Source organism: Plecotus auritus, assembly GCF_963455305.1.
Source record: "Plecotus auritus genome assembly, chromosome: 5".
Lineage (NCBI taxonomy): Eukaryota > Metazoa > Chordata > Mammalia > Chiroptera > Vespertilionidae > Plecotus > Plecotus auritus.
This window is the reverse complement of record NC_137776.1, coordinates 176,191,149-176,206,027: the sequence shown is the minus strand read 5'-3', so window position 1 is coordinate 176,206,027 and position 14,879 is coordinate 176,191,149. Positions and strand designations below refer to the sequence as shown.

The 14,879-nt window shown below is 54.4% G+C and overlaps 1 protein-coding gene across 6 annotated transcripts in view; it reads left to right on the top strand.

Annotated features, from left to right (window-relative positions):
• The window catches only part of ZNF618 (zinc finger protein 618), a 147,951-nt gene extending 138,065 nt beyond the window's left edge, over positions 1-9,886 (top strand). For 3 of the 6 annotated variants that reach the window (XM_080667687.1, XM_080667683.1, XM_080667685.1), the window contains 5 exons: positions 99-179; positions 2,184-2,228; positions 3,189-3,266; positions 6,642-6,743; positions 7,609-9,886. In XM_080667687.1, coding sequence (XP_080523813.1) covers positions 99-179; positions 2,184-2,228; positions 3,189-3,266; positions 6,642-6,743; positions 7,609-9,125 — 1,823 coding nt within the window. In that variant the 3' untranslated portion in view covers positions 9,126-9,886. The remainder of the gene's footprint in view (positions 1-98; positions 180-2,183; positions 2,229-3,188; positions 3,267-6,641; positions 6,744-7,608) is intronic. The other 3 variants (XM_080667684.1, XM_080667686.1, XM_080667682.1) reach the window with 1 other exon arrangement.
• Positions 9,887-14,879: the final 4,993 nt, after the last annotated feature.

Genomic DNA, 14,879 nt, shown 5'->3' with positions numbered 1-14,879 from the left:
ACCCCAGCCTCTGAGCTGCCTCTGGCATGCCCCCCTTTGGACCTAGTGCTGATCAGTCACCGTCGTTTTCTCTCGCTCTCTCCTGTCCTCACCAGCAGAAAGCGCTTTCAGTCGGAGAGTAGAGAGCAAAGCACAAAACCACTTTGAAGAGACGAACAGCAGTTCCCAAAACTCCAGCGGTGAGTGTGCCCTGTGACAGGTGCCCTGTGCTGAGGTTGCCGGCTCCGTCTGCTCCCCGCTGTGGGCTGGGGTCTCCATGATGCATGCTGGTGGTGTTGGGAGGGGGCTGAGAATTAGGAGGCCAGGGCTGGGCAGAAACCCAGGGGCCTCCTTCTGGGCCTCAGGGGCATCTCGGGGGACTGTGGCCCTTCCTGTCTCTTCCCCATGGAGAGAGGAACTCCTCCCTCCCCATAGCCTGCAACATCTACTCGCATGGCCTCAGAGAGTTGGGCCTAAAAGAGCCATTTCTACGTTTTTAGGGAAAACATCTTAGCCGTTTTCTTTCCAGCAGAGGCAATGGGGTTACAGCGGAGAGAGCTGTGGCCTGGTTAACCAGAGAGGCCCAGAGTTCTGGCTCCACTTTGGACCAGGAACCCATCCAACGGTTCCCTTCCAGCCCCTGCCAGCCCACGGTTTGCCTGAGGTTCCTGGTAGTGTTTTGGCGCCCCCTGGTGGCTGCCTCCGCCAAGGCCCTGGCAGAACAGAGAGGGCCTTAGAACAGAGCTGCCCAAGGCCCCTCTCCCCAGATAGACCTGGGTCAGCCTGGCCGGGCTGTGGCAGTGGGGCGGGGGTGTCACCAGTGGCCTCTGTCCGAGAAAGGCATAGCCAGGCGGTCTGCACAGCGACAGCCAGGGCAGGAAGGGAAAGAGTTCTGACACTGGTTATATTAAAGCAAGGCACCCCCTCTCTCGCACAGTTGAACTTCCATTCATCATACTCGGTTTCCACTTGTGCCCAGCATATCCTGGGCACTGCTTGTGTATAGACAGATACTGGACACAGCCTGACCGTCCATCAGGGCCTTTATGAAACAGTTGGGAACACAGATTTGAATGTGGAGGCTTCTGCGTAGGAGTCTGAGCTCCAGCTCTGTCTCCAGCCAAGGTTCGAACCTCAGACCGCCCCCTGTGAGCTGGTGGCTGGGCCTGGAACTCTCAGTTCTCCTCCGCTGTAAAGTGGGAATAGCACAGACGCCCCTGTGTGGTGAGCATTCGCAAGTGTCCTGCAGGGATTACGTACCCACTCATGTAATCTCTTTAAGTCAGCCAAGTTATTCCATGAGTGCCCTGAGCAAGGGAGTGAGGTGTGCTGGGGTGGCCTGAGGATGCTGACAGGATCCCTTAACTGAGAGAACGTGTCAGCTTTTCCAAGCTGCTTCAACCCTGTTGAAAAATGTAATCCAGCAGCATCTCCAGGAGGTGGGCTTAAAAGTGGTGGAGTTCTGCCCGAGGCCACACAGGACTAAGCATCAGGACCGGAGTCCTGACCTCCCGGGAGTCTCTGCTCTGAGCCAGCCAGGCTGCACCCCTGCCTCTCCTTCCACCAGAGCCGATACTCAGAACTGGGAACTGGCTGTGTGAAGGGCAGACACCGTTTACTGAGCGCTTACTATGTGCTTGGCATGTGTTCAGAGCTGTGCGTGTCTTTCCTGTCTTCATGTGTGCCCCAGCCCCAGGAGGAGAGTTACCTTTCGTTTTGGGGTGAGAAAACAGAGGCTCAGGAGAAGGGGGTGGTTGCCCCAGGTCCCCAGCTTGTAAGTGGTGGAGCCAGGACCCCAGCCTAGTCCACCTGCACCACTCTGCCACCTCCTGCGTCTGAGGCTCACCTGACAGCACCAGGCAGCGGGGGGCAGGGTCCAGCAGGCAGAGCACCTCACAAGCACAGCCCTCCCACTCCAGGCCGGGACCTAGAAGCAGCCTCCTGTCCTGAAGCCGAGTGTGGACATGGCTCATTTTGCTCTGGGGGCTCACCTGAGGAGAGTTGAGTGTGTCCTAGAGGGGTGGCCCTGACTGCCATTGCCCTGCCCAGTGTCCCAGTCCCACCCCGGAATCTGAGCCTGGCTCTGTGCTCCCCTCCTCTGAGGGCCCCATCTGGCTCATCACTTGTTAACAATGGAAATAATGACAGTCATCTGAGAGCACCAGACCTGGAGGAGACCTAGCTAAACTGTTTCTCTTTTGCAGAAACTGCAAGTCCCCTGATTTCCAATACTTTCCCTCTCCTACAGAGTAAGTGGTGGTCTCATGGGGGGGCTGGAGAGGGCGAGGCAGGGCAGGGAATGAACTGAGTGGCCACAGCTCTCGGGGCCTCCCCAGAGCATCTGACCTTGGGCCGCCCTCCCAGGCAGACAGGGCAGCTAGCAGAGCAGGAGGAGTGCCCAGCCCAGGCGGGTGGAGGAGTCGGGATGGGGGACGAGGCAGACCCCCCGACAGTGGCAGCCGCCTGTGTCCCCCAGCCCTGCAGGAACACAGACCTCCCCATTCCTGCCCCGTGTCAGCCATCCTCCTCCTCTCTTTCTCCTTTTCTCCTTTGTACCCCTTCTTCCTCCCTCGTCTCTTGGGCATTGACTTGAGTATTGGGAACAGAGATGAAAGATGAAGGCCCACTTGTTCCGTTCCAATGTGCTGTCATTCTCCCTTCTGTCCCGCCCTCCACCTCTTCGCTGCCCTTTCCGCGTCTCATCCCACTTCTTGCTTTTCTGTGGCTTTCTCCACTTCTTACCCTGTTCTGTTCCTTCTTCCTCTCCCTTTCCTCTGTGTCCATTGCCTTGTTTGGGGGGTTCATTCATACATTAACGCATTCGTTTGCTCAGCAAACAGTGATGCCCATGTGCTTCTACAGGCAGGCAAATGGGCTGTGGAACCAATAAGACACGGCCTCTGCCTGAGAGCTCCTGGTCCCTCCTCCAGCCCATCCCCAGTGCCCAGAACAGTGCCTGGCACACAGTAAGCACTCAGTAAATGGCTGCCTGACCCATCAGAGGCTCTCTGAGGCCACACGTCTTCCTCTCCCCATCGATCCTTCCTGCCCCCAGCCTCCCCCTCACCCGTTAGTGCCAGGGGCAGAGCAGGCTGGGCCCAGAGCCCCCGTGTGTGTTGGGGTTCCCGGTTCCAAATCTGCCCACAGCCCAGCAGGAGGGCGCCCAGGGTCCTTCTGCCCCTAAAACGCTGCTTCATTTCTCCCCGCAGAACCCTACACGTGTGGCGCCTGTGGGATCCAGTTCCAGTTCTACAACAACCTGCTGGAGCACATGCAGTCCCACGCGGGTGAGCGACCCACAGCCCGTTGGGGCGCTGCAGCACCCCCCCCACCCCCCCACACCCGACCTAGGGAAGCCACTCTTTCCCGGGAAATGGTCACAGGACATGGGACCTGCCTTGAAGATCCCCGGTCCATCGTTATAACACGGGGAGGGGTTGGGGGGACAGCAGGCTCGGGAGAGCACAGAGAGTGGGCACGGGGCTGAAGAAGGCTCTGGAAGGTTGTGGCTCCCGTGTTGAGCCTAAAGGCCAAATAGGAACTGACCAGGGAGAGCTGTGAAGGTGGACGTTGAGTGTGGCTTGAGGTCAGGATGAGCAGAGGCCAGAGATGGGCCCAGGGAAGGCCTTGAATGCCAGCTCGGGGCATTTAGACTTGACCTTATGGGGAATAGTGACAGCAGTTGGAGGGCTGCTCAGGGACCACTGCCTGAAACGCCCACAACCCACTCGCTCCCTCCTCTGAAGCCCCAACCCTCCCCCTGCTCTGCCAGCCTCTGGAAGCTGAGGCTGATTAGGGAAGAGTCTGGAGCCGGTGCTAGGCCATCCCTCAGGCAGTTGGGCAGAGGCCATTAAAATGCAAATCAAGGCTGCACCTCCTGGTGGCCCCACCTCCTCCAAGCACCTCTCCTTTTTCCATGAAGAGCTTTGGGCTGCTTTGTTCTGGTCCAGTGCTGGCAGAGAATGTGGGAGGCAATCCAGTGCAAAGCCAGGCTGAATCCCAGCCAGGCTGCGTCGGGATTAAAGGATTGACTCCATAGAGAGAAATTAAACGTCATGATCTGCGCAGTTCACAGCGCTGCTGATAAGGGGGATCAGCCTCGAATAACACCAATCTCATTAAGAGGCTGCCGAATGGCACAGGGTAATTCCCGCTAATAAACTTGCTTTCTGTGCCGGAGGGAACCCTGTCTTGCTTTGTAATAGGTCAGGAGCCTGTTTTGGCAGCAATAATACTAAAGACAGCTAACATGTAGTGAGCCGATTAGTATGTGTCAGGGTGGTTATTTCGTTCGATCTGAACAAGCCTGTTAGCTAGCTGACATTATCCCATTGTATAGATGAGGAAACTGAGGCTCAGAAAACAGAATCTCTGGTCCAAAAGCTACTAACATGATTTGAGCTCTTCCTTGGTACCAGGACTTACTCTAAGAGTTTCACACATACTAGCTCCCTTAACCTCAGAACATCCCTCTCAGTTAAGTGTCTATATTAGCTCTACTTTACAGATAAGGAAATGGAGGCACAGAATGGCTTAGTAACTTACTAATAAATATTCTGAAAAGTCCAAGGCTATGCAGTCACCATGTTAGTTAGCCCCATGCTCTTCCTCCTTCCTGCATTGGTCCCTCCCTGGGAGACAGCCTTTATTCCAGCTTTGCATCCAGCCCTTTGTAGACCAGACATGAGTGTGTGAGTGTGTGTGTGTGTGTACCTGTGTACCTGTGTACCTGTGTACATAGGGATAGCCACACAGAGTAAATGTTAAGTCCAGCTCAAGCTACAAATCAAGCCTTTTTACGGAGCATTTACAGTACCTCCCCCATGCAATAGCAGCATCTGAGATATGAAGAGGATCTATTTTTTTTTTTTTATTCAACCAATACCAGACAGTGTTATCTAATGCTAGGCTGAGTAATTTTGATTCCAAGTCCTGCAGACAGTCAGAATGAGGGAATGCCCCTACAGCTTGTCCAGCCCCAGCGTTTTGGAGGGAGGAGGGAACACTGAGGCCCAGAAATGACGAACTCATGGTCACACCTACGGCCCTGGCAGAGCTGGGTTCAAACCCAGGGCTTTCAAATCCCTGTGCTCTAGTGGAGAAAGTCCACCAGAAAGGCTGCTGGTTTCCATTTTAAAGTCTGCGCTTCCCCTTTTTAAATGTAAAATCTATTCATTAAAAGAAATTGGGAAAATGCAGAGGAATTGGGAAATGAAGAACAGGCCATAATCTCAAAGTTAACCACTGTTACTCTTTTAATGGGATTCTCTTCAGTCATTTTAAACTCGGATTCATTGAGATGTAATTTACAGAAATGAAGTTCACCTATTTTAAGAGTACAGTTTGATGGGTTAACCATCCACCCAGAACGCCCCCTCCTGCCTCCGTGCAGCCAGGCCCTCCCTGCACCCCAGCCCTGGAAACCACTATTCAGATTTTCTGTTTTGTGTTTTCTTGTGGGTTTTTTTTTTAAATATATATTTTATTGATTTTTTTTCAGAGAGGAATAGAGAGTTAGAAACATTGATGAGAGAGAAACACCGATCAGCTGCCTCCTGCACACCTCCCACTGGGGATGTGCCCGCAACCAAGATACATGCCCTTGCCTGGAATCGAACCTGGGACCCTTCAGTCCGCAGGCCGACGCTCTATCCACTGAGCCAAACCAGTCAGGGCAGATTTTCTGTTTTTTGAGTCATTTTTGGTAGTTTATGTCTTTCTAAGAATATGTCTCTTTCATTCAGGTTTTCTAATTTGTCGGACTACTACTGTTTGTAGCATTTCTTTAAAATCCTTTTTATTTCCATCAAGTTTTTTCTGATGCCCTTTACCAAGTAGATGTTTCCTTCTCTAGTTTGCTCAGAGTTTGTGTCGTGGGTGGCTGTTGAGCTTTGTCACATTTTAATGGGCCTTTGTATCTGTGGGGATGATTTTTCTATTTTTTTTTCCACTTAGTATAGGGCATTACACTGATTGGTTTTTGATTATTAACCTCAACTTGGACTTCTGGGATAAACTCCTTAGTCATGATATGCTGTTCCTTCTGTATATTACTGTATCTAGCTTGCTAATATTTTGTTAAGGACTTTTTGTGTATATGTTTACGAGGGAAATTGGTTGTCGTTTCTTTTCTTGTAATGTTTTTGTCTAGTTTTGGATCAGGAAAATGCCAGCCTCATTAACTAAATTTCTAATAAATATACTGAAAAGTCAAAAAACACACACCACACTTTGAAGACATGAGAGTATGAGATGCTTTAGGTCACTTGGGGTGTAACTGGAACCCCTCCCCCATTTCAGAGCTAGAATTCTGGGGTTGTGTTTGGGGGGGCGGGGTCCCAGCCAGACCCGGGTGCTGTGATCCCCCATTTGCTCAGCACTTACTCCACGCTGGGCACTGTGCTCCGCCCTTTCCCTGCATTCTCTCTTGTTAATCCTTCCAGCAGTTGTGTCACATCTGTGTGATTATCTTCATTTTTCCAAATGATGAAAATGAGGCTTCGCAATCATATGCTAGCTGTGTAAGGAGGAGCCAGGATTCGGCTCCAGGCCGCAGTCCCAGAGGGCATGCTTGCCCTCACCCGCCACACTCTAGTTCTCGTCTGTTAGCCCACAGGCCTCTGATACTTTAGGGTAACGCACTGTCCCCTTGGTGCCCACAGCGGACAACGAGAACAACATCACCTCTAACCAGTCCCGATCGCCACCTGCTGTTGTGGAAGAGAAGTGGAAACCCCAGGCCCAGAGGAACAGTGCCAACAACAGTAGGTCTCTTCCAGGCTGGAGCCGGGGGCCTCATGGAGGTCTGCCCCTCGCACCTCCAGCCCCCCTCTGGTTGCTCCCTTCTGCCCGCATCCCCACCACCTGTGCCTCCCAGGGTGACGGAAGGCCAGGCATAGGTTTCCAAAGCACTTTCACACTTAAGACCTCACAGGATCGGCAAAAGGGGGCCCGGGGAGAGGAGGTGATCTGTTTATGATCAGAGAGTACAAATTAGTGACAGGATCAGAACTGGAATCCACTCTCACAATTTCTGTTGGTTTCTCTTTCCTGACGTTTCGGCTTCCTGTATTTTATTCACTGGAGATGTCTTTGTTAGCAGCCATTGCTATACCGAGGAAGGGGTTAGAACAGCCGTGGGCAAACTACGGCCCGTGGGCCGGATCCGGCCCGTTTGGCTGTTGTATCCGGCCCGCGGAGCCGAAAGAGCGGAGGGTTCTCTTGCTCTCCCCTCTGCTCCTTTACTTTGAATTTATATTAGTTCACACAAACACTCCATCCATGCTTTTGTTCTGGCCCTCTGGTCCAGTTTAAGAACCCATTGTGGCCCCCGAGTCAAAAAGTTTGCCCACCCCTGGGTTAGACTAATTGGCTTCAAAAGTCTGGGTGACTGGCCCATGCAGCAAGTATGTTGCACACATACCACTATGTTCTATTCCCATGCCCATGGCAGGCATTACTAATCAATCAGTCACAGAATGTTACTCTCATGAAACTCCTATAATTTGTGTGCAAGATGAAATCCGTTCATAATTCCTCATACTAGACGCTGGGAGTATTAGTCTGCTGCTGGATCAAGGAGCCTCAAATGCCAGGGTTAATCAGATCTCTCCTTGTGTCCCCTGCCAGCCACGGCCAGTGGTTTAACATCCAACAGCATCATCCCTGAGAAGGAGCGGCAGAACATCGCAGAGCGGCTGCTGCGGGTCATGTGCGCTGACCTGGGAGCGCTGAGCGTGGTGAGTGGGAAGGAGTTCCTTAAACTGGCCCAGACGCTGGTGGACAGTGGCGCCCGCTACGGGGCTTTCTCCGTCACCGAGATCCTGGGCAACTTCAACACGCTGGCACTGAAGCACCTGCCGCGCATGTATAACCAGGTGAAGGTGAAGGTGACGTGTGCCTTGGGTAGCAACGCCTGCCTGGGCATCGGCGTCACCTGTCACTCGCAGAGCGTGGGCCCCGACTCCTGCTACATCCTCACTGCCTACCAGGCCGAGGGCAACCACATCAAGAGCTACGTGCTGGGCGTGAAGGGAGCGGACATCCGTGACAGCGGCGACCTGGTGCACCACTGGGTGCAGAACGTGTTGTCAGAGTTCGTGATGTCGGAGATCAGGACAGTGTACGTGACGGACTGCCGGGTGAGTGCGTCCGCCTTCTCCAAGGCCGGCATGTGCCTCCGCTGCTCAGCCTGTGCCTTGAACTCGGTGGTGCAGAGCGTGCTGAGCAAGCGGACGCTGCAGGCCCGCAGCATGCACGAGGTCATCGAGCTGCTCAACGTGTGCGAGGACCTGGCGGGCTCCACCGGCCTCGCCAAGGAGACCTTCGGGTCGCTGGAGGAGACCTCGCCGCCGCCCTGCTGGAACTCGGTCACGGACTCGCTGCTGCTGGTGCACGAGCGCTACGAGCAGATCTGCGAGTTCTACAGCCGGGCCAAGAAGATGAACCTCATCCAGAGCCTCAACAAGCACCTGCTCAGCAACCTGGCGGCCATCCTGACGCCGGTGAAGCAGGCGGTCATCGAGCTGAGCAACGAGAGCCAGCCCACCCTGCAGCTGGTGCTGCCCACCTACGTCCGGCTGGAGAAGCTGTTCACAGCCAAGGCCAACGACGCGGGCACGGTCAGCAAGCTGTGCCACCTCTTCCTGGAAGCCCTCAAGGAGAACTTCAAGGTGCACCCGGCGCATAAGGTGGCCATGATCCTGGACCCGCAGCAGAAGCTGCGGCCTGTCCCGCCGTATCAGCACGAGGAAATCATTGGCAAGGTGTGCGAGCTCATCAACGAGGTCAAGGAGTCCTGGACGGAGGAGGCCGACTTCGAGCCCGCTGCCAAGAAGCCGCGCTCCGCCACTGGCGAGAACCCCACCGCTCAGGACGACGATCGGCTGGGCAAGAGCGAGGTGTACGATTACCTGCAGGAGCCCCTCTTCCAGGCCACCCCCGATCTCTTCCAGTACTGGTCGTGCGTTACCCAGAAGCACACGAAACTCGCCAAGCTGGCCTTCTGGCTCCTCGCGGTGCCGGCCGTGGGGGCCAGGAGTGGGTGTGTAAATATGTGTGAACAGGCGCTTCTCATCAAAAGGAGGCGCCTGCTCAGCCCAGAAGATATGAACAAACTCATGTTCCTGAAATCCAACATGCTTTAAGACTTCCACTTCCGAACAAAAGGAAAGCAAAAGAGAACGGTAGGAAAAGAATACACAACACTGTCGCAAACAAAGGAAAGGAATTTAAGTTCTAAACACTGTGGACCTCATTATCAACGCCCCCTGGAAACTTAAGTGCTTTTTTCAGTGTGTGTGTGCACGTGTGTGTCCGAGCACGCGTGCCGTGGGTGCGGGCGCGAGGCTCTTCGGCTCACCTGCGTGGCCACAGTAGCTTCGCGCACATGTGCACACACATACTACCCTGGTGCATGTCCACGCCTGCTCGTGGGCACGTGTGCATGAAACTGGGTGTGTCAGGAAAGCCGAGTGTGTGGGAGAGGGAAAACGCTCACCTCGTTTCCTCGGCAAGGGGCTTTGAAGACTTGGTTTTCAGGTGTGCAGGTTGGTAAGACGCTGATGTTGCAAAGTGTTCAGGCAGCTGAGATCTGAAGTGACTTGACGCTCTCTGTCCTCAGCCCATGGTCCCCCTTTTCCCTTCGTGCCCCTCCCCCCATCCCTCCTCACCCTAACACGCCCCGCACCCCCTCCCCGGCTGCCCTGCGATGGATTCTCCAAACTGCATCAGATGGACAGTTTCTGCACTGGACTTTGTTCTTGTTCACCTTCAGGGCATTGAGCAGCTGCCTTCGAGGCACTCCCGGGTGTCCCGGGGCAGCCGCCTTAGAAACACACCTATCTATCTCCCCAAATCAGGAAAGGAGACTTTAAGAATAGAAAGCTGACGTTTGGCTTTTTAATATAAGAAGAAAAGAAAAAAAAGACGTATTTCAGAGAAGTATAGATACTATCTCCACTCCTTAATTCTCTTCCTAACATTTTAGCCGTTTTTACCTTTTTGTTTTGTTTTTTCAAGTTTGATTTAGACTCTGCTAGGAGGCACTGAATGTCTATAACTTATGTTTTGAAGGTTGTGTTTTTTTTTTAATGCCTTTTTTGTTCCTCAAACCACACTGTAAACTAGCTCATCTCAGTGGTATAGTCGCTCTCCTAAGGTTTTCATGAGCCTTCCCTGTACAGTCCCGTGTCTGTGTATTTGAACAGCCAAGACCACGCACTTGTCTGTGCTGTGTGGAGACCAGGAGTGGGGTTGGAGCCGCAGGTTCCCCGGGGGTGGGGTTCGGTGGAAGCCATAGGGACGCCTGTGGTTTAGGACTGCTCCTGAATGTACGTGAAGGCCTGCCCTCCTGGCTCGCTGTGTCCGGTACTGCGAATGTCCGACTTATATACCCAGAGTGCATTACACTACTCGCCACATCACTGACACTCTCAGCTCAGCAGGGACTCCTGAGCTGATCCACGTTCGTTCACTTCCGTCACACCTCAGACCCACTGCCTCCCCACCCCTCCCCAGGACCCCAGGGGTTCCGGTGGGTCCCTTGCCCACAGCCCTGGGGTCCCCGCACTCGAGCCTCAGCCCTCCTTCCAGTATAGTAGTTGAGCACGGTGCCTTGTGGGCCAAACGGTTGATGTATGGAGGGTGGAATGGCATTAGGCCACACTGAACTTGATGCTGTGAAAGATGTCTGTAGGCTTTTCTCTCCACGAGCAGTTCCGTTTCTACACACTCAGTCCAAACGCCCAGGGTGGCCCCTCCCCTCCCCCCGTAAGAGGTGGTTCCGTCAGGTTCAGTGATCAGCCCCAGCCCACCTCTCTGTGAATAAAGTGCTGGTGGTCTCCCGTCCTCCGGTGCCCATGGCTGTGGCATAGAGATGGCGATACCAAGGGCTTCAGGCTGAGGACGGCCACGTGGCTTCCACAAAGGCACATTCTACCGTCTCAGGGGCTAGGGCCACGCCACCCCTTCCTCCTAAGAAAGCATTACTCAACTGCCAGATACCTCGACTACAGAAAGCACTGTACCCTGCCCTCTCCCAGTCCGGGGCAGGTGGGCAAGTGGCGCTGGTATAGAAACACTGTCCCCGGGGGCCTCGCCTGCTCACTTTGCCTCATGAGACCTACCCCTCCGAGTCTTGGATGTACTGAAATGTATGAGAGTGGGCCGTGGGCACGTCCTCTCCAGCAAGCCATGGCCTCAGCCACCGCCTGCCACGTCCTCACCCGGAGAAGGGCTAGGTGTTCCCTCACAACGTCTCCAGCTGGGCTCACCCATCCGAAGAGCGAGCCTCCATTCGCACTGGCCGATCACCTGATGTCACTTCCCAGAGTGCTTCGGCAGACTTCGGACCTCCGGGGCCTTCTAGAAGGTGGCTGCAGGGGTGCTGAGGAGTGACCGGTACCTCCAGCTCCAGGTTCCTCCGGCTCTGCTCGGCTCTGCTCTGCTGCCGGGGAAGGGGCCACACCGGGAGGCTCAGAGCTGCTCCCTTTGTGTGGTCGGTGGAAACGGCCTTGTGGCCCATCCTCCCTCTACGTGGAGCAGAGCTGTGTGCTGGTGTTGCCCGTTTTGGGGCCAGTTCGTTAGGAAATAGGCATTTCGTGTTCTTGTAAAGCCATCAGAGACCAAGTCCAGATGTGCATTTAGAGTCTTTGGACCACGGGATGTCAGCCCTCCAGAATGAAATTCAAGTCTCACCAAATTCTAGGTACCGAGTCACGTGCCGTCATCGGTTCTTCCGTTCCACCGTAGTGTAGTCCTTAGGTCGGGTGCTGAAAGCTGCCTCCTGGGGCTGCCTCGACCACCTGTGGTGACGAGGTGGCAGGTAGCCATCTCTCTCTTGCAGCCTCTGGTTCCCCAGAAACTGGTGTCGCCAACAGCAAAGACGGGACCCAGGTGCCCTCCGTCTGCTTCCTCACGCAGGCAGTTCCCATAGTGCAGATCCTGCTGCCACCAACCGCTTAACAACCCAAAGATCTCACAGGTCCAGCCACTGGCCCCCAATTTATAGCAATATCCACCTTGTTCAGATTCTAGCTCAGCCAAAGGATGGAGGTAGGCTCTTCCACTTGATCTCCAGGCACTGGGCCTGGCATTGACCTACGGAAGGGTCTTGTCTCCTGCTTCCTACTCCTCTGACAGCTGTGGGACTTCCCAGCACAGGCCCGCGGCAGCTGGCAGACCAGGGACCGTTCCTGTCACGTTCGGGGCAGCTCCAGGTGTTCGCCTGCTGACTTGGACACAACTCGTCTCAAGCCATGTGATTCCCAGGACGGAACGGGTCTTGGCTTTGGCGTACACGGACCCAAGAGGAGACTGCGGCCAGCTGGCTTCACCACCCAAGCCCAAGCCAAGGACCGTGCCTCGTGGGTAGTCCTCAGATTTGGAGTAGCCGGGGGGTCTCGACTCCACCAAGAGCAGCGGTGCCATCCCAGTCATCGTGAGTGGATGCTCCCGTCCCAGCAGCGTCCTCCCTTCCCTGCGCCTCCGTCAGCCAGCCAGGCCTCCCCCGGGTGGTAGTTAGAAACCAGGAAACACAAGGGAGGGGCCCGCTGCTGCGTCTGCTTCCAGCCCACCCAGCAGCCTCGTGCTTGGCCCTCAGAACGGCTCTTGGCTGGGAAAGGCCGGATGGCACACTGAGGAGTGTGGGTCTCCATCCGGGATTCCAGGAAGGACTGTTTACACCAGGTCCATAGGCTGCCAGGAGTTCTCGCCTTCGGTTTGCTCCTGTCCTTCGCTTTCAAGAAACACCGGAGGGAAACTGCAGGGCAGCGTTCCACTGTGGAGCCGGGCTCCTGTCTTTGGGAGTCCCCCGTGCTTGCGGGAGGCTGCCTGCCTCCTCCTGGACCTGTACTGGGCTCCTTGGAGAGTGAGTGGGCCGCTGGAGGAATGTCAAGGATACAGCGCAGGCTCTCCGGGCTCCACAGGGTCACAAGGAAGGTTAGAAATGGAGCTGGGATGCGGATGGAGAAGGAGGTCCCGTGAGAAACGACCCAGAGGGGACAGTACCTGGATATTGTCATCGTGATGGGCATGATTGCAGAGATGGGAAGAGGAAGTGCACAGGGCACGTGGGTGGGCCCCTGCCCCCTTGAGCTGGACTGAGTTCATGGCCATGCCCTGGCCGTGGGGACAGGCCAACGCCTGTGTCCCTGGGATGTACCTGAAGGAGGGCTCCGAGACAGGCTGCTGCTTTAGACAGAACCAAGGGTTTGCTAAGGAAGGCTCAGGCTGTCCCTTGGAGACAGGCGATGAGGGCTCCTGTCTCAGCCCTACCTGCCCTGGCCCAGCCCCCTGTATCCACCTGGGCCAGTGGGAGAATTGGGATGGGGCTGCCCCTCTCTTCACTGTGGCTAATGTTTGCTAGGCCAGTTATGGTGAACCAATGATACAGTGTTTTCCCTCTCCTGTTTCCCTCCTGGTTCCCTCCTCAGGATTTTCTGGAGGATTTGATTGTTTCTCTTTGGCTCTCGTTTGGGTTTGAGGATCGTAGTCAGTAGAGGCCTGCCTTTCTCTGAAGGGCCCTGTGCTTTCCTTGCGAAAAGGCACCCGCTCCCGCGGGGATGAGGGTGAAGATCCTGTTGGTCTATTCGTGCCCCCACCGCCACCACCACGGTGTCGCTTTAAACATTCAACTCCGGTTCCGAGGAGGACCTGCTGGGTTTGCAGTTGGGCGTCAGCATTGGACCCATGAGGGTCCTACCCATCCCCTGGGCACCTTGACTCTTCAAACCAAAGTTCCTTACAGGGGCACAGCCCAGCCTTGACTGCAACCTCAGGGGCCTGGGATCCCTGTGGCACTTCCTGAAGTCCAGGTTGGCAGAGACCTTGGGGTCCGAGACCAGCTGGAAGGAGGGGCTCCTCCCACAACCCGGGTGCCAGCCAGTCCCTGCCGGGGACCCCCTCCCGCCCAGCCAGGGCGGCTGGGTTCCCAAACAGTGAGCAAGCTCGTGGACTGGCCTGGGGCTGGGACTCACCATCCAAGAGACAGAGGGACCTGCGGGACTGGAGGCTCAGACCCGCCGGGCAACGTGTCCAGGGCCGTTCAGATCCCAAGCATCAGGAAATCATTTTGTACAACCACCCGAAGCAGAGATATTTTTTAAAAAGTATAAATTATTTTCAGTTCTCTTCTGCTCCTACCTTTGTCTTTTCCCCACAACTTCCCGTCGGTGATTCTTTCACATCAGGTAAATCTTGAGAAAGCCTTGGTGCCCCTCCCTCCCAGGCCCCACTCCGTAACCACGTGCGTGCACCCCCATCCTTTCTCAGTAGTGAAGACGTTCTAGGCAATACCATAGGCACATCTGACTGTGTCTCTCTCTTCGAGTGCAAGAAACTCAAGTCATCTTAAAAAAAAAAAAAAAATACAAAAAAAATTTACAAAAAAACAAACACAAAAAAATATCTTTTTTAGGCCAGAGTTTTCTACAGGTATTAATGAATATTTTTCTTAATCCTTATAAGTTTTATGTGTTTAATATTTCTTAATACCGGTAGCATTAATTTATACTTTTGTAGCAACACAATATTTTTATAAACAGCCAGTGCTTGGCTCAAGTCTCCACGAGGGGTTTATGCAGGGCCATCTTGGGACCCTGTGTACCATGTACTGTATTTAAAAAAAAAAAAAAAAAAAAAAGTTACCTAGTGTCACCCTTGCTGTGTTAATGAACAAAAGACATTGTTTGCGATCTCCTGTGTCCGGTGTGGATCCAACAGCCTGTGGGTCCGACAGCTCTGCAGGGGGTCACATTGCATGGGGGTTGAGTTGACGGTTCTTGTGTGATGTGTGAGCCCCCGAGACCAAACTTGTGGGTTTATTTAAGGGTTTTCTGTTTGTCCTTTGGGTTTTTCGTTTCACTTTGTTTGGGTCCCTGGTACCGTTTCTCCATTTACAG